A 21,423-nucleotide genomic window follows, 5' to 3' on the forward strand; every position below is an offset into this window, starting at 1 on the left:
TGATTTTAAATGGACATCCACATTTCTTCGACGCACTTTGGGTACCACTATCACTAATTTTGTGTTTCCCACCTTTATCACAACCAAATATTACTTTGTTACTTCTCCCTCTCTTCCCCGTTTCAGTATCTGAACGACTGATAATAACAGTTAATTTATTATTGATTCCAACCTCTTTAATCCATCTGATAACCTCTTCTCGTGTACCAAATCTTTCCGTCGTCATAAACGCATCAGTAGTATCTACACATATTTGGGGAAGATTTTCCATTCCTGCAAAATAAAATAAAAATAAAATAAAATTTAAAAAAAATTTAAAAAAAAATAAAAATAAAAAAAATAAAAAAAAGCGAACCGGAAGACTTCTTGAAAGACTTCCGGAACACATATAATACATACCGGAACACTTCTCCAAAGAGTTCCGGTATGTATAAATTTGTTCACCGGAACTCTTTCAAGAAGTGTTCCGGTTTTGTAAATTTTTTTTAATTGAACCGGAACTCTTTCATGAAGTGTTCCGGTTCTTTGATTTATGTGTTCCGGAATTCATTCTTGAAGTCTTCCGGTTTGGGAAAAATACATACCGGAAGTCTTTTTGCAGGAGTTCCGGTGCGAGGGGTGTGAAAGTGTAATTTCTGAAATTTTCAACTGAATGGTAAAAATGAATGGTAAATTGATTAAAACCAATTAAGGGTAGAATGGGAATTTTTAAAATTTTATAGGGGTATGGGGCTAACTATAGGGGTACAAGGTAAAATTTTCCGATTTGCCGAATAAATGCTTGAATGTTGGCTTTAATGGACTAAAACAAAATGTGTTATAGTTAACTTACCATGAACTTCAAATAGGACCACTCTGCATGGAATGTAGAAAAAGAAATCAAGTTTCAAATACATAAATGGTCTATAATCAATGAATTAAAAATTCATTTTAATAGACAACACAAAGTTTAGAAAACAACTTTTACTTGCTTGTAATAGTAATACACGTTTATGATGAAACGAATCTCTATATTCACAACAAAAATATATGATTCTTTCTACACTTCAACAGTACCCTCATACGATACAATCTCAGGTGTTGTAGAATTCAAAGACACTGCATGATCCTTTGCAGAATGATCTCTCTCTGACTGTTGCTCCATGTCATTTCTGCATTCTTCATTGCTTCCTTCGGTTTCATTTCCTTCACACTTCACTTTATCTTGATTTTTCATGACTGGTTTCTTCGAAATCACATCTTTATGACCCTTTATGATCTTTGCCTTGGCTGAACCCCTCTGCTGTTGATTCCCACGTGGACTTGAACAAGAAGACTCTTTGTTCCTTCCAAGCTTTGGAGATCTTGGCCGGGTTGTTGGTATCTGATTGGTTCATACATGAGACGCGTCAAAATATAAATGCAAGGAAGAAAAAAAATGAATGCATACAGTTAAGAAGCAAGGGTGGTCTTTGAGAGCGTGTCTCTGTATCTTTTGTCATGGTTAAACTGCGACTAATCTATACAGAACCTCTAAAAATTTGAGACGGCTCAGCTGGGAGGACATGTGATGAATTAGTATATACCTTCTTTAGCTCAAGTTTTGGAGGTGGTTCCTTATAGAAACTTGGCATTGGAGTGGCTTTGAAACTCAAACTCTTTCTCAATTGCTTGATCTCTGCCTCTTGGTTTTCCTGACAACAAAATATTACTTGATGAATGAAGAATAAACTCATTATCCATAAATTGGTCAAACAAAAGACTACAAATGAATGCTAAAGAGAAAAGATTATCAATTTGGTGATCATATATATGCCTTTGATCTGACTTGTTGATTGGATTTTTCTACTTCCTTGGCTTGGACTTTTTCTTCCAACTTGGAGAAAAACTGAGAAAAAAAAAACAAAAAGGATTAATTAATTACTAATATATAAAATTTTGTTAAAGTAACATAAATAAGGTGTAATGTAAGGTTAACTTTACAACCTCCTTTCTCTTTTCAGCTCTTACTTCCAATCTAGATGAAAATCCAGAACACATGTTTCTCTGAGGATTAGTAGCACTTATGGTAACATATACATATAAAAGTTTTTCATTAGTATTTTAGCCAATTATGAGAAAACTAATGGAAATTTAGGTAAAATCACTTTCACAGACACATGTCGGACACCGAATTTTAAATTTCTGGGCTCTATAGGTTGTGACTTACAGGGATGCCTCAGATGTGTGACTCTTGGTGACTGCACCAAGTGAATTAGACCTTCCAAACTAGCACATAAAATAGAAATGTTGTTATGAACATGGAAAACAATGTTTGAGAAGAAAAGAAGCTAATAGAAAGAAAGACAATGAGGAAAAGAATCACTCTACCACAGAATGTTTCAAACCATGTATGGATGACAAAGTAGTCCTCTTATTACAACCTTCGGTGTTTGTTTTTTTCTCATTTGATTTCCCTTCAGAGTTTGTTTTGGCTTTAACATTTTTAACTTTGGTCTTAACAAGAGAATCATCAATGCTTTTCTGCATAGAATCTTCACGAGTTGATTTGGCTGGGAAGGAAAAACTCTGAGAAAGTGTTGGCCTTTGTTTTCTAGATGTTGAAGTTGGTCCCTTCAAATTGGATTTATCTTTGACAACTTTGTTATTCTTGGAAGCAACACTTTCTCTACTCTTTGTTTCCTAAACCATGTTAGATTTAATCAGAACAAGTTTCCTAATTTGTATAATGTGTTGCAACTTTTAAAACATCGACACGACACCAAACACAACATTTATACAATACAGACATAAAGACATGACATTGATACTAACACAAGCATATCGACACCAGTTATAATTTGAAAAAATAGGTTGCATTGCAACTTGGCGTGTTGACATGTCGGACACCAGACACGCCAAGTGCAAGATAGGTTGCATTGCAATCATGTTTAGTACCTTAGCATGTTTTGAGGATTCAGATTCAACCATGTCATTATTAGAAATATGGCTTTCAACCTTAGATTCTTCATTCACATTTTGGATTTCTGCGCCATTAACGTTTGCATCTTCTTGGTTTGTGTCCTTCTTATCAGTCACACCAATTACACGTTTCTCTTCCTCCAGAGCAACCTCGTTCACAGAATCCATGGTGCTAATTAACAAGGCTTAACATGAAAGATCTAAATGAATTCAAAGATTGAATTATGAGGAAAATTGGTAGTGCAGAAAAGACTAGAATATGGCTTATTAAATGATGGATTGTGATAGTTTGAAGCAATTAAGGTGTAGTTGGTGATGGTGACAGTGATCAAGTTTTCATTGGAAGCATTAGAAAGAGAGAGGTTTGTGTGAATGAAGAAGTGGAAAAGATAGATAGATTAATAGTAACTGTTACAATGACTTTGCCACCACTTTCTAAAATCTGTAACTGTCACTGGAAGCAAACTTGTATTTTTAGTTTTCTTGTCTTGTTTTTAATAAAGTGAAGTTTTAAGGTGTACATAGGTGAATCAAAAGTGGGAAACAAGAAGTGACATTCGTCCTATTTCTTTATTTGGTAATAAGTCTATTTATTATATATTTGGTAATAATGGTTGAAATAAATGAGATGTTATCTGTGTTTAAAATATGTGATCTTGTATCTGATGTTTCTTTATACTTATGATATTTTCATGGTTAGTTGTATATCTGTTTGTGAAGCCAACTCTTAAGCACGTCTTTAAGAAAGAAAACTGTTTTGAGAAAATGGGAATGACGTGGCAGGAAGAAGCAAGATGATTGGTGGCACGTTAGGAAGAGAATGACAGGTACCCCATGTACTAACCGTGCGTGAGCTGTAAGAACGTGCGGTTTTCTCATCTGTGATGAGACATCGTAGGGTCCAAATTGCTCTCATATCATATCACGGTAAAGCCAAAATATATTTTCTCAATTTCTATTAGATTTATTCAATAATGATTGCATCTTATTTATATAATAAATTTGATATATTAATTAATTATTTAATAAATTTAAAAAATAAACTGTTTTTTTTATATTAGTAACAAGCACTTCCAAAGATAAATTGGATAATTAACTATTTAAATTAATTTTATAGGATGACACTAATTTAATATTTTATTTAATTAACTTTGATTTAATGGGGATGTGAAATTCTCACTTTATTTTATTTTTATTTTATATTTACTATGATTTAATGATAAAGTATTTATCATAAATTTTAGTGGGATATTTTGATGGAAATAAAATGATCGAAAAGAAAATTATCTAACCTAAATCTGTCATAGTTTTTTTTATTTGACAGGTTATTTTTATATTTGTGGGACCTTAAAATTTATATAAAAAATTGTTTTACATTAAAACCTAAAACCTCACCCTAAGAGTTTTAAGTAGGTTAAACATTAAAGTCTATTTCATATTCAGCCTTGCGAATTCCAATTGTATGTGAAGTATATATGCCGACCTATCCACTACAAGAAAAAGATTCTTCTCGTAGAAAAACTAAGTTGGTCTTTGTAAGAATGTTATTTTCGGTGTTTCTCGTTACTAGCAAATGGTATATATAGCATCTTAATGTCACCTAATTTCCTTAATAGGAGTGTCATTACATATAACTAATAATTATACATTACCTAATTTCCTTAATAGGAGTGTGATTACATATAACTAATAATTATACATTGATTATAAAATAATTATAGAATAATTATATCATATCCCCACATTCAAAGTAGAAGGTCGATGAACGCTTAGACTCTTCTGTAAATTATCAAAAGGAACTTTAGGATGACATTTATAAGTAATTTGATGGAAGGAACATGAAGGACGCGGGTCTGACCACGAGCGACTTTATCCCAAACAAAGTGAATGTCTATCTCAATGTGTTTAGTACGTTGATGTTAGACAAGATTGTTGGATAAGTAGATAACACTAACATTGTCATAATACACCAAAGTAGCCTGAGAAAGGGGAAAATGAAGCTCCAAGAGAAAGCTATGGAGCCAACATGATTCTAAAACCACATTAGTAACGCCCCGATATTCAACTTTAGCACTGGAACGAGAAAGTGTGAGTTGTCTCTTTGGAAGACCATGAAACTAGGTTATCACCAAGGAAAACACAATAACTAGAAGTAGATCGATTGGTGTCGGGACATCTATCCCAATCAACATCTGCGTAAAAAACAAGTTTCTCGATAGGAGAATGATAGAGGTGCAAACCATATTGTAAGGTGCCCTGAACATAAGGCATGTTGTGTTTCAATGCAAGCATGTGTTCAGTGTATGGAGCATGTATGTGAAGTCACACATGTTGGACATCATAAGAGATGTCAAGACGGGTAAATGAGAGATACTGCAAAGCACCGACAAGACTCTGATATAAGGTAGGATCGTCATATGGAGTATCGACGGAGGTACTGGGCTTCTGCTTGGTGTCAACTAGAGTGGAAGAAGGTTTGCATGAGGCCATGACGACTCGAGCAATAATGTCACTAGCGTAGGTACTCTAACTAAGGAAAAATCCATTTGCATGTATAGTCACTGCAATACCCATAAAATAGCTCAACGATCCCAGACCATTCATAGCAAACTCTAAGGCAAAAAGCGCTATGATAGATTTGCGTAGGTTATTAAAGGAACTGATGAGGATGATGTCATCAACATAAAAGTAAGATGTAATCCATATCAGAGCCACGCCAATAGATGAAGAGAGATTGATCTAAGGTGTTGTACTGAAATCCAATGGTGGAGACATTGTCAGCAAAACGATGGTACCAGGAACGAAGCGCTTGCTTCAAACCATAGAGAGATTTCCGCAACCAGCACACATAATCTGGGTGATGAGTGAAATTATGTTCTTAATGGGACAGATGTTAGACACAATGTCTGGGACAATTGCATACAACTTGATGATAACATGTTAACACAATTTGACAACAACTATGATTTTAAACCAAAAGCAAGAAAGAACACGAGGATTGTTAACCCGGTTCAGTGCAACATCACCTACGTATGGGGAACTTCTAGCCCAAGAAAGGAAATCCATTTTCAATAGAATTAGTACGAAGTGTCTTAGATGAATAACCCTTGTTCAATGTCCATCTTCTTAATTCTACTCTTGTATTTCTATTTAGGACTCCCCCTAAATATGAGACCCCTATCACTTTCTCTCAATCACTAACCATAGTGATCAATACAATAATCAGAATATTGATTGTTTGAGTTACAACTCTACTATCAAACAAATCTATATGCCTTTAGATATTAATGGTGATGTTCAGTAATCAAAAGTAAGTATTATTAATATCGTATCCACAAGGACTAATGCGATATCACTGTCGTTCAATAATTATTAGTGTTTTAAGTGCAAGTTTTTCATAATATTTGATTGCATAAATTTAAAACAATGTAAAAATGGTAAAGATTAAAGAAATAACATAAATAAACTTGTCGTGATTAGATTTTGATCTGCCTGATCAGGAGGGCCTTCCAAGGTCTTGGTGAATGGGCCGGAGAATGAAATGAGAGGGGGGTGTACCTGCAAGGTGCTCCAATGCTTAAGTCAGAAAAGGTACAGAATGAGGTTATCAGAGTGTGAGTTAGAATACCCGCCCCTTTGCCATAAAAGGGGTATTTATATTGAGCCCCCAGCGCTGGGCCAAGGCTCCTAATGGGCTGGATTAGCTAGGCCCAAGGAGGAGCTGCCAGGGGACGCGTAAGAAGCGTTAAGACCTAGACCAAGGTCTGCCCCCTGGTCCAACTGCCCCTATCCCTAAGGAGACAATATAGGGGAGTTGGGTGACGTGGTGAGTGAGATGCCGTTATGGCTCTGCCCGACACAACTTAGGTGTCCGCGACGTGGGTTGACGATGAGTGGATGGAGATCATATGAGGAGGACCCGCTCGTTGTCCGACACGTATTTAAGGGGCCGGGGAGACGTTCTTCGGGCGGACGGTCGTTCACCTGACGTGTCCTCGTGGTCGTTTGGACACGGTCGTTCGGACGTGGGCTTGGCGAGCATTGGGTCGTGCCGTGCCTAGTGTCATGGCCCAGTCCAAAACAGGAGCCCCCCAAGTCGAGTCTCTGAGCCAGAGAGATGACTTATGTCTCAACTAAGGGTTCCCCGAGACGATGGGGAAGCTTGATCGTTAGACAGGTGAGGTTGTAACAGACCTATTCACGACTGACATTTTCTCCGGGAATGTCGGGGATGGAGGTGATCGGTTGGTCTGCACCTTCCTTGTAGTAAACGTGGGTATGACGCGGGGAGGTGGCGTCTTGGTGAGTCGAGGAGACGGACAGGTGCTCGGGTCGTTTCAGTTTCTTATCTTTGATAGACGTGTCTCAGAATTAGTGGCGTCGCTTCGTTTCGTGCGCAAAGACGGCGTAGGCAGGCTAGGCAATGATGACCTAGCGTGTTGGTCTACGTGCCAAGCCCTATAAAAAGGGGTTGAGTAACTTCATTTCCACTTTTTTTTTGCTCACACGTTCACCGGAGTTCTCCACATTCTCTCTCGTTTGCTCGCTCAACCGTCTGGACCGCCGTCTCCGCCCGTCCTCCTATCTGAACCACCGTCTTCTGCTCGGGCACCACCGTACCCCTTTCAACTTAACTATGTCAGGTATGATTTTCCACTGTGACCCACTGTTTTTCCTTGTTGTTTCCTGTCAAACGCATGCTATTTTTGTAGAAATGTGGTTAGGTTTAACTTAGGAACAGTGTAGTGGACTGTAGGTGTATATTAGATGGTAGAAAATAGGGTTGGGATCATACTGTACCGGGCATAAACTTCATATGCCGGGCAATACTTGCATAGGCTGTATGAAGTTTATGCCCGATCTCCATAGAATGCGCGCGCCACCGAGTTGAGCACGGTTAGTGTCCGTCGCCGCTACGCCCTTTCACTTGACCTGCGGTGGAAGGGTGGATTTGATATGACGTCGAATTCACTCTTTCTGTCTGCGTTTCAGGTGCTACCGGGCGCTTACGACCGAGGAAGGAAGATTCTGGGTCCTCCACCGAAGACGCGACAATCGCTCGTCTCCCTGTCGGGGATGGGAGTGTCCGAGATGGTACCGAACACGCCTCCTCTTCCGGGCAGGTCGACTTCTCATGGGTTGCGGACGAGCCCTTGGAGGAGGAATCAGACTTCTGTGACGAGGCCATCATTGCTCACGCTATGGTCGAGACCATAAGCCGGGAGGATCCACCAAACTGGTATTGCTGCGCCCCCAAGGAAGAAGACCGCATTTGTCATCATTTCCCGGGGAAGCAGTTCACCATGTATGAATTTGCTTTCCGTGAGGCGGGGATTAGACTGCCCTTCAACTCCTTCCAGATGTCGGTCTTCAAGTGGCTCCGGCTGGCGCCGTCCCAACTACATCCTAATGCTCTCGCATTTATGCGGGCATTCGAGTTAGTTTGCCAGTTCCTCGGCATTGGTTGCACCCGGGCTCTCTTCTTCCACGTTTTCCATCTCCAGAGGTCCGGTTCCCGTGGTCGCCACAGTTGGGTTTCTTTCAAGCAGCCCGTGCGTCTGTTCAAGACGTACGAGGATTCTGTTCGCCATTTCAAAAACCGGTGGTACGTGGTGATGCCGATTACCCGGGCTGCCCTTCACTCTCTATACTACTATCAACGGAAACCCAACGGGGAGGAGACGCTGATGTCGAAGATGCCGCTGAGGTGGCAGCGTGATCATTTCGATCTCTCCACGGCGCATTACCGGGTCAAGTATGCGATGCTCGGCGAGGAGGATAGGCTCGCGTACAAGAAGCTGGTCGATTACGTGCAGAGCTTCAGCTTGGGGTTCTGGGCGAATCGACAGGGCGTGCCCTACCTGGATGAGGCCGGGGAGCTAATCACCGAGACGCGTTATATCAATACGAAGGCTCTGCTCGAGTGTGATACCGAGGAGGAAGCTCTGGCGTTATTGAGTAGGCAGACTTTGTTTAGCTTTTTATTTCTGTTTATGACTTCGGTCGCTAATGTTTGTGTGTAATTTATTTGCAGGTGCCATGCCCAATGCTCGTGATCGGGTGCTGAAGCTAGCGAATCAGGTCGGCGCTCCTGACCGGGTGCCCAAGAAGAAGAAGAAAACTGTGGCCCGTGTCTCGGAGACTGCTGGCGATGCCGGGGCCGGTCCCTCGCAGGCGGCGAGCGTGATTCCTTCCTCTCCTCCTCGATCTAACCCGATCAACATTCCTGATAGCAGTCCGTCGCCAGCGGCTTCTCCCCTCCATAAACGGAAGCGTCCGGCTGGGCCTCTCACCAGGTCGTCTCCAGGAAGTCCGAATGGACCGGGCAGCTATCTTCTACCTCCCTGCTATGTGGAACGGTCGTTCTTCAAGGCCGAGGAGTCGATTGTTGTGCCTGCGCCTGAGGCCAAGGCTATTCTGGACCAGGACGCTGCTGCCCGGAGAAAAGATCTGGCCAAGGATATTGCTGCTGTCATCCGGGTGATGGAGACGGCCATGGTTATGACCGACACTTCGGTCTCCACCGCCTCGCTGGAGGATGCCCTTTTGCAGGTTCGGACGGAGAAGGAAAGACTATCTAAAGATCTGTCGGACTACAAAGAAGAGCATCAGCTGCGGGAAGGGCTGAGCCAGAAGCTGGAGGAGGTGGAAAAGGAGAGGGACCAGTTGAAGGCTGCTAAGGCGAGCTTGGAAGAGCAGGTGGTCGACCATCAGAAGCTGACCGAGGACAACGCTGGCCTACGGGCTCAGGTTGAGTCTCTCGAGGGAAAGGTCCGTCCTCTGGCAGATGAGACCGAGGAGGAACGCGCCCTTGGTTCGCGCGGTGAGCTGCTAGGGCATCTTCGGACTCTCAACCAAGATCTCGTGGTCTGCTTCAAAGAGGGTTTCGACAATGCTGTCGAGCAGCTCGGGCTTCTGAACCCTGAGTTGGTGACAGCAGGGTCGGCCTATAACTGCTGCGTCCGGGATGGTGAGATTATCTGCCCGTTTGAAGCGGAGGAGGAGCTGGGGGGAGAAGAAGAAGAAGAGGATGAAGAGGTGCTCCGAGCGGAGTCTTAGTTTATTTGTTTTTCTTTGATTTTAGTTATCATGGCCTGCGTGCCTTATGTATTTTGGCCTTCGGGCGTTGTAATATGGCCTTCGGGCGTACTTGGCTTCGGCCGCTCTTATCGTTTCTAATGTATGAATATTTTCGTTATCATTCATTGTGCTCGTTTGTGTTTGATACTTGTTTGTATGAATTCGTACTCTGCTCGACTTTGTTAATCTCCTCGGTTTAGGGAACCGACGAAGTGTCGGGCTTTGTGCCCGTGGGTATCGAAGCCCGGGTCCGTTGTTCGAACCCTGGTCCCGAGGCTTGGGTCCTCCCATCGCGAGCTGGGTGCCCTGCCAGTCCTGGTACTTCGACGTTGAGTCTTGGTCAAGATCCCAACCGTCGGGGAGGGTTGTGTTTGTTATGTGACCCCGGATCGTTCCCGGGTCTCGTGGTTCCTCCCTGGGGTTTTGGGGACGAAGAGCGTGGTCGTACCTGCCACGTCTCCCCGTGGTGTATTTAGCTGTAATATTGTCTAAGTTTTTCTGCGTTCCATGGTCGAGCGAGTTGTTCTCCTTGTAGGTTTTCTAGGTAATAGGCCCCGTTGCTCGTTTTGTCGCGGACGCGGTAAGGGCCTTCCCAGTTGGCCGCCAGTTTGCCCTCTCTCGGGTTTTTCTGGTTTCTTCTGAGGACCAGGGTGCCGACCTGGAACTCTCTTTTTATGACTTTCGCGTCATGGCGTAGTGCTATTTTTTGTTTGAGGGTTGTTTCCCTGAGAGCTGCTTCGGAACGTATCTCCTCGACTAGGTCGAGCTCGGTTCTAAGGGTTTCATCGTTCATTTCCTCGTCTAGGGGCTCCTCTGTCCTCCTCGTTGGCGTCCGTATCTCCACCGGGATGACTGCCTCGGTGCCGTAAGTTAGTCGGAACGGGGTTTCCCCGGTGGTAGAATGTGGTGTCGTGCGGTAGGCCCATAGGACGCTATGTAGCTCCTCGACCCATGCCCTCTTTGCCTCACCGAGTCTGCGTTTGAGGCCACGTAAGATTACCCTGTTGGCCGCCTCTGCTTGCCCGTTCGTCTGCGGATGCTCGACAGACGTGAAATGCTGTGTGGTGCCCAGGCTGGCGACGAAGTCCTGGAATCCTCCGTCCGTGAATTGTGTCCCGTTGTCTGTGACAAGTGCCTGGGGTATACCGAACCGAGCGAGGATATTGCGTTTGAAGAACCGGAGAATGTTCTGCGCGGTTATTTTAGCCAGTGCCTCCGCCTCGATCCATTTGGTGAAGTAATCCACCCCGACGATGAGGTATTTATTCTGATATGATCCGGTGACGAAGGGTCCGAGGATGTCCATGCCCCACCACGCGAAGGGCCATGGGGAAGACAGTGATTTGAGGTCGTTCGGGGGTGCGAGGTGCATGTCGGCATGTCGTTGGCATTTGTCACATCTTTTGACGTGCTCTTTCGAATCGTTTTGCATGGTCGGCCAGTAGTAGCCTGCTCGAAGGGCTTTTCGTGCGAGCGATCGTCCGCCGAGGTGTTGAGCGTTAATTCCCCGGTGTATCTCTCCAAGTATGTCGGGGACTTTCTCTTCCTCGACGCATTTGAGTAGTGGGATGGAGAATCCTCTCCGGTAGAGTTTGCCTTCGAGGAGTACGTACGAGCATGCGCGTCGTTTGACAGTGGTCGCCTCTTTCGGGTCAGCCGGGAGTTCGTCTCGTGTGAGGTAATTGTAGATGGGTGTCATCCAACAGTGGGCATCTCCAATAGCGTTGACCTCGAGTGGAGGCGGTAGTTTGTCGATGCTGGGCCGAGGGAGAATTTCTTGGATTACTGATTTATTCCCACCCTTTTTCCTCGTGCTGGCTAGTTTCGAGAGAACGTCTGCCCGTGTGTTGTGCTCGCGGGGTATGTGTTGAACTTCCCATTTTTCAAATCTATCAAGTTTTTCTTTGACGAGGGACAAGTACTCGAGGAGGTTGTCGTTCTTGGTTTGGTATTCTCCTCGCACTTGTGAGGCCACGAGCTGGGAGTCGGTGGATATTTTTACCTCTTTTGCTCCCAGGTCCTCGGCTAACCTCAGGCCTGCGAGGAAGGCTTCGTATTCGGCTTGGTTGTTTGATGTTGGGAACGCTAGCGCTAATGATACCTCTATCAGGATCCCTTCTTCATTTTCGAGGATGATCCCGGCCCCGCTGCCTGATGTGCTAGAGGCGCCATCGACGAAGATCGTCCATTTGTGGGCGCTTTCTGCTGGAGTCGGGCAGTGGGTCATCTCCGCGACGAAGTCGGCCAGTGCCTGAGCTTTCAAGGCTTTCCTACTTTCGTATTGTATGTCGAATTCGGAGAGTTCTAGTGACCACTTGAGCATCCTCCCGGCCATATCCGGGCGCCCGAGCAGCTGTTTGATTGGCTGGTCAGTCCTCACCTTTATCGTGTGTGCGAGGAAGTAATATCGTAGTCTCCTCGCTGTGTTGATGAGGGCCAGGGCGACCTTTTCGATTTGCTGATATCGGAGCTCGGGACCTTGGAGTGCTTTACTCGTAAAATAGATGGGCTTTTGTCCTTCGTCGGTTTCTCTTATTAGAACGGCGCTGACGGCCTCGGTTGCCACGGATAGGTATAAGTATAGGGTTTCCTTTTCTGATGGCCGTGATAAGACCGGGGGTTGGGACAGAACCTTCTTTAGATGGAGTAGCGCTTGCTCGCATTCATCGGTCCAGTCGAAGGTAGCCTCTTTGCGAAGGAGTCTGAAGAATGGCAATGCGTGCTGGGCGGACTTGGCGATGAAACGGGAGAGTGAGGCGAGCACTCCATTGAGTGACTGGATCGATTTTTTGGTTTTCGGGGTCGGAAACTCCGAGAATGCCCGGCATTTGTCGGGGTTGGCCTCGATCCCTCTTTCGGTGAGATAGAAACCGAGGAACTTGCCTGCCCGGACTCCGAACGTGCATTTTTCGGGGTTGAACCTCATTTTACACTGTCTCGCCTGCTCGAATACCTTCGCAAGGTGTCGAGCATGGGTTATCTCCTCGTGTGATTTGACGATCATGTCGTCCATGTACACTTCGAGCATGTCCCCTATTTCGTCCTTGAAGACTTTGTTCATCATGCGTTGGTATGTAGCGCCAGCGTTCTTGAGCCCGAACGGCATCACGTTGTAATAGTAATTGCCCGTTGGGGTCATGAACGCTGTGTGTTTCTTGTCTGCGGGCGACATAGGGATCTGGTTGTATCCACTATACGCGTCCATGAAGGACAAGAGTTTAAAACCTGCAGAGTTGTCAACGAGCAAGTCTATATTAGGGAGGGGGAAAGCATCTTTCGGGCAAGCCCTATTAAGATCAGTATAATCAACACACATACGCCATTTTCCATTATTTTTCTTAACGAGGACTACATTAGAGAGCCAGGTTGTGTACTGGGCTTCAGAAATAAAATTTGCCTCTAAGAGGTCTTTTACAGCTCGCTCGGCAGCCTCTGCCTTTTCGGGCGATTGCTTGCGTCTACGCTGTGCTATGGGCTTGGCTGCCCGGTCTAAAGCTAGCTTATGACACGCGATCTCGGGGTCCAGCCCGGGCATTTCTGCGGCATTCCACGCGAAGAGGTCGGAGTTCTCTTTGAGGCATGCTACTAGCTCTTCTCTTGTTTCCTCGGGTAGTCCCTTACCTATCTTCACCGTCCTTTCCGGATCGTCCCCAAGAGGAATGAGTTCGAACTCCCCGTCGGGGATTGGTCGGACCGGGTGTTCGAGAGAGCGTTCCTTGGGGAACCTCCCCTCTTCGGTCTCGTCCAGCCCGATGCGACAGTCGAGGTCGATGGCGTTGACTCCTCGGGCAGGATCCTCGGTCTTGAGTTTTTTGTTGTCGCAGTTGCTCTTCGTGCTGACTACGGCCTGTCCTTTTACTGCGGCGTCGTAGCATCGCCGGGCTGCTTCGATGTCACCATGGATGGTGACCACACGTCCCAATTTGGTGTAGTATTTCATCTTCAGGTGGACGGTGGATGGGACCGCGGTGAGTTCGGCCAGTGTCGGGCGTCCAAAGATGCAATTGTAGAGAGACGGACAGTCTACGACCAGGAATTGGATTTTGACTTCCCTGGCCGTTTCTTGTTCGCCGAAGGTGACGAGGAGCTCAACATATCCCCACGGTCTGGTTGTTGCTCCGTTGAATCCTTGGAGATCTGATCCGACGTAGGGGGCTAAGTTGGTCTTGTCTAGCTTCAGAGTCTTGAAGAGGTGGACGTATATGATATCCACTGAGCTGCCTTGGTCGACCAGGATGCGTCGTACGTCGAATTGGGCCATCTTTGCCCTTATCAATAGTGGGATGCCCGAGTTCGGGGATCCGCCCGGGAGTTCCTCCAGGAAGAAGGATATTGGGTTGGATTTTCCCCGGTATTTTGTCAATGTCGCTTTCTGCTCGGGGGCAGTCAGTAGGAGTTCGTCGAACTTACGTTTGACGGAGAGGGCCGCGGATTCCCCGTTAGTTCCTCCTCCTGATATCACCAGTGTGGTAGGGAAGTTTTCCCAGGGGCTGAGTGCAGTGATCTTGCCCTCGGGCAATGGTTCGGGGAGGAAGAAATCTTCCGGTCGTGACACGCAGAGGGCCACTTGATAGGGAGAGTTGTCAGGGGGTGTGTCTTCCCGGGGTCTCTTCTTCTCTGGCTCGTCGTGTCTGGGAGCTTCGTTCTTCCTCGTATACTGCTTCAGGTGCCCCTCTTGGATTAAAATTTCTATCGCATCCTTCAGGTGGACGCAGTCTTCGGTCACGTGCCCGTGACTTCTGTGGAACCGGCAGTACTTTGATTTGTCGGTGTGGGGCTTTGGTGCAGACGGTTTTGGGAACCTGACCCTGCCCTGCTTAAATTCAGAGTTGATACATTCTGCGAGGATGCGCTCTCGAGGAGCTGTCAGTAAGGTGTACTCGCTATATCTGCCCGCGGGGCCTCTTCCTTCCCGGAGCTCGCGAGGTCTTTCTTCTCTTCGTTTGTCTCCGTTGCGACGGGAAATGCTCGTGTCCTCGCGTTTTGAGTGCTCGGTCTCCCCAGCGTTACGTCCGCTGCGGGCATTGTGTGCCACCTGCTTTTCCTCGTATCTGATGTAGGCCTGGGCTTTATGCAGGAGCTCGTTTAAGGTGCGGGGAGGCTCGATCCCTACGGCTCTGCTAAGTTCACTGCCGGGCAAGAGACCTCTCTCGAGGAGATACTTCTTCATGTGCTCGGTGGTATCTACCTCGACAGCTTCCTGGTTGAATCGCTCGATGTATGAGCGCAGTGTTTCATTCTTCTTCTGCACTATGGCTTCAAGGGTCGCCTCAGTCTTGGGGTGACGACGGGAAGCTGTAAAGTGTCTGGTGAACATGGACCTCATGACTCTCCATGACGTAATGGACTCAGGGGCCAAGCTTTTGTACCAAGCCATGGCCCCTTTCCTGAGGGTCGTTGAGAACAGTCGGCATTTGAGGTGCCCGGTTATATCATTGCGGTAGTCGAGCATCGCGTTGACGTTGTCGACGTGATCGTCGGGATCTGTAGTCCCGTCGTACACAGCTAGATTTGGTGGTTTCTCCATGCCTTTGGGGAGCGGGGCTTCCATTATTGCCCGAGATAGGGGGCAATGCAAATCTTCCTCGTCGCTCCTTAAGGGAGACAGTTCGTTGCTGTCGGGGCTGTGTCCGCGCCTTGGTGATGTTCCCGCTCGACCACCGTCACGACGGGCGCGTGCCCTGCTGACGTGGGGTTCTGGAGAGCGACGTCCTCGCTTCTTCGTTGGCTCCGAACGTTGTTGTATCCTACTCACCGGCTTGGGCCGGGCCTCTTGTCGTTCGGCTTCGAGGGCCATGATTCGTTCGTGCTGCTGGTGGAGCATAGAACCGGCCTGATTGAGGGCATTCACCATGGCAATCATTACGGCGTCTCCTTCAACGGGAACGGGAATGGGATGAAATGTCTCTGCCCCTAAATTGTGGGCGTGAGAGGCATCCCCGTTGTTTTGGGGCTCTGGAGACGGGGTGGATGGATGACCGTCCCGAGCGTCCGTTTCATGGGATGGCGGGCCGTCGTCCATATTGTGGTCGACGAGGGGACGGCTGTGATCGCTATGTTGTTCTCCGGCCATGTTGGAAGGACAGAAATAAATGAGCTTTTGATCCTCGTTTGATGAAGATGGGGATAGCTGTTTCCCACAGACGGCGCCACTGATCTGCCTGATCAGGAGGGCCTTCCAAGGTCTTGGTGAATGGGCCGGAGAATGAAATGAGAGGGGGGTGTACCTGCAAGGTGCTCCAATGCTTAAGTCAGAAAAGGTACAGAATGAGGTTATCAGAGTGTGAGTTAGAATACCTGCCCCTTTGCCATAAAAGGGGTATTTATATTGAGCCCCCAGCGCTGGGCCAAGGCTCCTAATGGGCTGGATTAGCTAGGCCCAAGGAGGAGCTGCCAGGGGACGCGTAAGAAGCGTTAAGACCTAGACCAAGGTCTGCCCCCTGGTCCAACTGCCCCTATCCCTAAGGAGACAATATAGGGGAGTTGGGTGACGTGGTGAGTGAGATGCCGTTATGGCTCTGCCCGACACAACTTAGGTGTCCGCGACGTGGGTTGACGATGAGTGGATGGAGATCATATGAGGAGGACCCGCTCGTTGTCCGACACGTATTTAAGGGGCCGGGGAGACGTTCTTCGGGCGGACGGTCGTTCACCTGACGTGTCCTCGTGGTCGTTTGGACACGGTCGTTCGGACGTGGGCTTGGCGAGCATTGGGCCGTGCCGTGCCTAGTGTCATGGCCCAGTCCAGAACAGATTTCATTAACTTATTCGCATATATTCTACTGATCAGTTGTATGAATCCTAATTATCAATTGATATTATCACGTATTGCTCATCGACATCATTTATGTCTAAGTAATGGCGAGGATTATATATTTTTGTTTAATCGACGATCTCCCAGCCTATTAATCAATATGGTAGCATTAAGAATCAATACACATAGTGAATATCAAAACAAAATCTATGTCTAGAATTTAGCTTGTAATAGATGTAAGAACAAGATTTGGTTCTGCATGGCCTTTAGTTTTGATGATAAATATGCATTATTTCTTAGAGAATAATTTTGTACACTATTGGTTTTTGTCTAGTGTGTAGCTTTTGGTAACAGGTTCTGACTTTGAAGCATTGACATGTGATGTCATCAGATTCTAGAATCAACACACTCTGACTCTGAAGAGATACTAGTGCTTTACAAGATACTGTCAAGTTCTAGAAAACTCTTAGACAACGGTACTAATGAATGTTTGTGCTAAATCTTCTGACTATGACTCTGATTGAAGAGCCTCTAAAGGATTGTCAACCTTCAAGATTTTGCGCTCGAGTTCTGAAGATTATGAAGAACAAGATCTGAAGACTCTGAATACCAGGTTCTGAGGAACCGTGTCAAGACTCTAAAGACCGAGATTCTGAAGATTATCTCAAATAGTCTCTTGATCCTTCTAAGCATGCTTCAACATCATTTCATCAGAAGCCTCTAAAGATTAGAAGATAAGATCAAAAGGTTTTGCATCCAAAAAATAGTACACAATACAAGATCACCCTTCTCTCCACTACGTTAATTTTGTGGACTAAGGACAATACTATTGTACCATTTTGTCTCTGATATGCAAACCGTTATACAAAGAGACAACTGCAATTTTCTATTCCAATTCTACCCTTTAATAGATATTTTAATCGATTATATAAAGAAGACTTGGAAGATTGGAAGAAGTTGCTCATTCGCTAAGTTGTTGTTAATTCACTGCGCATTACTACGCTCATACACAACGCTCTTTGCTGAACACACATAGAGTTTTTGTTTGTTACTGTGTGAGATATTCATTGTACTTAACTTGTGTTAATCTGCTTTCTTAGAAGCATTATTGTAAACACATTCTTGTAGATCTCAAATTATTTGAGTGGTTTCCTTGAGTGACTAGGTTTTAGTCAGATAGACTCAAGAAGACAAAGGCGATTTGTCTTTGTGGTGTCTGTAATCAATTTCAATTATAGTGAAATAAGTCCTTGTTGAGAAGGCAAAATCACCTTGGTAGGGTGGGCTAGAGGTAGTTTCATTAACAGCGAACCAGTATAAAAATAACCTTATTATTTTTCTTGTTCGTGTTATTGCTTGATTAAGTTGGTTTTGAAAAATATTCATTTTTAGAAACCCAATTCAAACCCTCATTTATTGTGTTTCTTGCCACCTTCAATTGGCATCAGAGCTCTGATTCTGGTCTTGATAAGTTATCAAGCACTTAAGAGTGTCAGATAAAGATTCGCTATGAAACAAAATGGTTAATATTCCACCATCAGGTACTTAAATAAATTATAGAGCTCACTATAATGTTAAACCTACTATTTTTTATGGAGATAGATTTGACTATTGGAAGGATAGAATTGAGAGCTTCTTTCTAGGTCAAGATGTTGATCTATGGAATATGGTAGTCGATGGCTACATACACCCAATAGATGTAAGTGACAACAAAGTTGAAAGAAGAGTGATGACATAACAACAGAAAAAGGATTATAAGAATCATCACAAAGTAAGAACCATCTTGTTAAATGCTATTTCATACACTGAGTATGAAAAGATCACCAACAGAGATAATGCGAAATCTATATTTGATTCTTTGAGGATGACACATGAAGGGAACACACAAATCAAAGAAACCAAGACTCTTGCCTTGGTTCAAAAATATTAAGCGTTCAAGATGGAGGACGAGGAAACTGTTCAGAACATGTTCTCAAGGTTTCAAACTCTTGTTGCAAGACTTAAGGTTCTGGACAAAGCGTATTCTATTGTTGATCGTGTTAAGAAGATCATCAGGAGTTTACATAAGCGATGGATACCTATGGTAACCACTCTGAAGTTATTAAAGGATCTTAATAACACTTCTCTTGAAGAACCGGTTAGTTCTTTAAGAATTCATGAGATTAAGCTCGAGGAAGATGAGTCCAAGAGAAAGAGAAAATGTACTTCTCTGAAGTCTTCAGGAAGATCTGAGAAGACGAAAGCTCTTCAAGAAGAAACAAATGAAGAGTATGAAGAGGAATCACAAGAAGAAGATGAATTGTTTCTTCTATCCAGACGCGTCAATTAACTCTGGAAGAAAAGCAAAAGCAGATTTAGAGGAAAAAGAAGGAAATATGGTTGTTCTGAGTCTATTTTTGGATTCAAGAAAGCTGGAGCTGGCAAATAACTCACATGATTTGAGTACAAGGAGTTTGGCCACTTCAAGAATGAATGTCCAAGTTAAAGAAAGACATGCCTAAGAAGAAATTCAGAGGGAGGAAGAAGGATTTGATGGCGACATGGGATGATTCCGAGTCTTTAGAAGATGATTCTGAGGAAGAGAAGTCTCATGTGGCGTTGATGACTTGCACAAAAGCTCCTGCAGAAAAGATTCAATCAGAATCAGAATCTGAGTCAGATTCTTAAGATGTATTTTATGAGCTCTCTCGTTCTTAACTTGAATCTAGTTAATATAAAGTTTCGGATAAGTATCAGAATCTTTTGGATAAATACAAGGATCTGAAGAAGATTCATGCATCTGAATCAGAAGCTTACTGTAAGCTTTAGAAAGAGTTCTCAAGTTTGAGTGAAAAAAAATCTTATTTTGAAAAACAATAACTTTATGCCTCAAAGAAAGAGTCTCAAACCTTAGAAGAGAACTTTTCAAAAGCCTCTACAGGTTCTGGTGATATCATAAAGAAATATGACAAATTTTTCCAGAAATTTATTGCTAGAAGCCTGAATAGAAGCTTAATGAATTCCATGATTTATGGCGTCAGCAGAAACAGAACAAGGGGTATTGTTATGATTATGATAAAGAATATGATTCTGAAAAAGATGAGAAACCAAATACTCTTCAGTCCCATTTGCCCCTTATGGGAAACAAAATGGTGATATGCCTAAAGGTAGAACTGCTTCAAAACCTAAGGATAAAGCAAAACCTCATTCTCATTTCAACCATGCATTCATGTATAAATATCCTGCACAAAAACCTAAGGTTGTTAAAAACTCTGGGAAGACTAACCCCAAAGGACCCAGAAAGATACATGTACCTAAGGATAAGATAGTATATGTTGCAGATATCCTTAGCAGCGGAGTTGAGACATCAGTCATGGTACCTGGACTCTGGATTCTCACACCACCTGATGGGAAGAAGACATATGTTCTAAAGCCTGGAACTTAAGCCTAGAGGCGTCGTCGATTTCGTAGGTGATCAGAATGGGAAGATCATTGGCTTAAGAACAGTAGGTAACAATACTCTTCCTTCCATTACTAATTTTCTTTTAGTTGAAGTATTAGTGCATAATCTTTTTTCGATAATTTAATTAAGTTACAATAGTTATGACATTATTTTCAATCAAAAGTTCTGTAAAGTTGTCAGTCAAAAGGATGGCTCGATTCTTTTCAATGGAAATAGGAAGAAAAAAATTTACAAGATAAGACTTTCTAATTTGAAGAATTAAAATGTAAAATGTCTTATGTATGTAAATGAAGAGAAATGGATGTGGCATATACGATTGGGCCATGTTAGCATGAGGAGGATTTCTCATCTAAATAAGCTTGATTTAGTCAGAGACCTGCCAAATCAGAAGTTTGCTTCATATGCTCTTTGTGAAGCATGTTAGAAAGGCGAGTTTTCTAAAACTTCTTTCAAAGCTAAAAATGTTATTTCAACCTCCAGACCATTGGAGCTTCTGCATATTGACTTGTTTGGATCAGTGAAAACTGCCTTTGTCAATGGTAAGAAGTATGGAGTAGTCACTATTGATGACTACAACTGATGGAGATGGGTGAAATTTCTCAGACACAAGGATGAGTCACATTTTGTATTTTCTACCTTTTGTTCCCAAGTGCAAAATGAGAAAGATCTCATAATTGTAAAATTCATAAGTGATCATGATGGAGAATTTGAAAACAAAGATTTTGAAAAACTCTTTGATGCTAATGACATTTCCCATGATTTCTCCTACCCTAGAACTCCATAATAAAATGGAGTTATAGAGAGGAAGAATATGACTTTACAAGAGATGGATAAAACCATGATCAATGAGACTAATGTGGCTAAGCACTTTTGGGAAGCGACAATCAACATAACGTGTTATATTTAGAACATGATCTCTATAAGACCTATTCTGGGTAAGACTCCCTATGAATTGTGGAAGAATCTGAAGCCCAAGATTTCATATTTTCATCTTTTTGGATGTTCTTGTTTTATGTTGAACACTAAGGAGAATCTGTGCAAGTTTGATTCCAAAACACAAACATGCATCATGTTAGGATACTCTTATTGCTCAAAAGGCTATAGAGTATATAACACTGAGACACAGATTGTTGAAGAATCAATCTATGTCAGATTCGATGATAAGCTTAACTCTGAAAAGTCAAAGCTAGTTGAGAAATTTACAGAC

General features: G+C 43.9%; 1 protein-coding gene across 1 annotated transcript; it reads right to left on the minus strand.

The window, feature by feature from the left end:
- Positions 1 to 911: 911 nt before the first annotated feature.
- Positions 912 to 3,364, minus strand: LOC127125509 (protein WVD2-like 4). Its single transcript, XM_051054304.1, has 7 exons — positions 2,917 to 3,364; positions 2,350 to 2,661; positions 2,189 to 2,247; positions 1,966 to 2,041; positions 1,796 to 1,867; positions 1,566 to 1,673; positions 912 to 1,363 (listed from the first exon to the last, which is right to left on the minus strand). Exons 1-7 carry the CDS (start codon positions 3,106 to 3,108, stop codon positions 1,040 to 1,042), a joined length of 1,143 nt encoding a protein of 380 aa, XP_050910261.1. The 5' UTR covers positions 3,109 to 3,364; the 3' UTR covers positions 912 to 1,039.
- Positions 3,365 to 21,423: the final 18,059 nt, after the last annotated feature.

This window comes from Lathyrus oleraceus, chromosome 3 (assembly GCF_024323335.1).
Source record: "Lathyrus oleraceus cultivar Zhongwan6 chromosome 3, CAAS_Psat_ZW6_1.0, whole genome shotgun sequence".
Classification (NCBI taxonomy): Eukaryota; Viridiplantae; Streptophyta; class Magnoliopsida; order Fabales; family Fabaceae; genus Lathyrus; species Lathyrus oleraceus.

Coding starts and splice junctions, on each gene's coding strand:
- LOC127125509 (XM_051054304.1), bottom strand. CDS start 3,108: ATGGATTCTGTGAACGAGGTTGCTCTGGAGGAAGAGAAACGTGTAATT. Junction 2,662..2,916: donor AATCCTCAAAACATGCTAAG/GTACTAAACATG, acceptor AACATGGTTTAG/GAAACAAAGAGTAGAGAAAG. Junction 1,674..1,795: donor ATCAACAAGTCAGATCAAAG/GCATATATATGA, acceptor TTTTGTTGTCAG/GAAAACCAAGAGGCAGAGAT.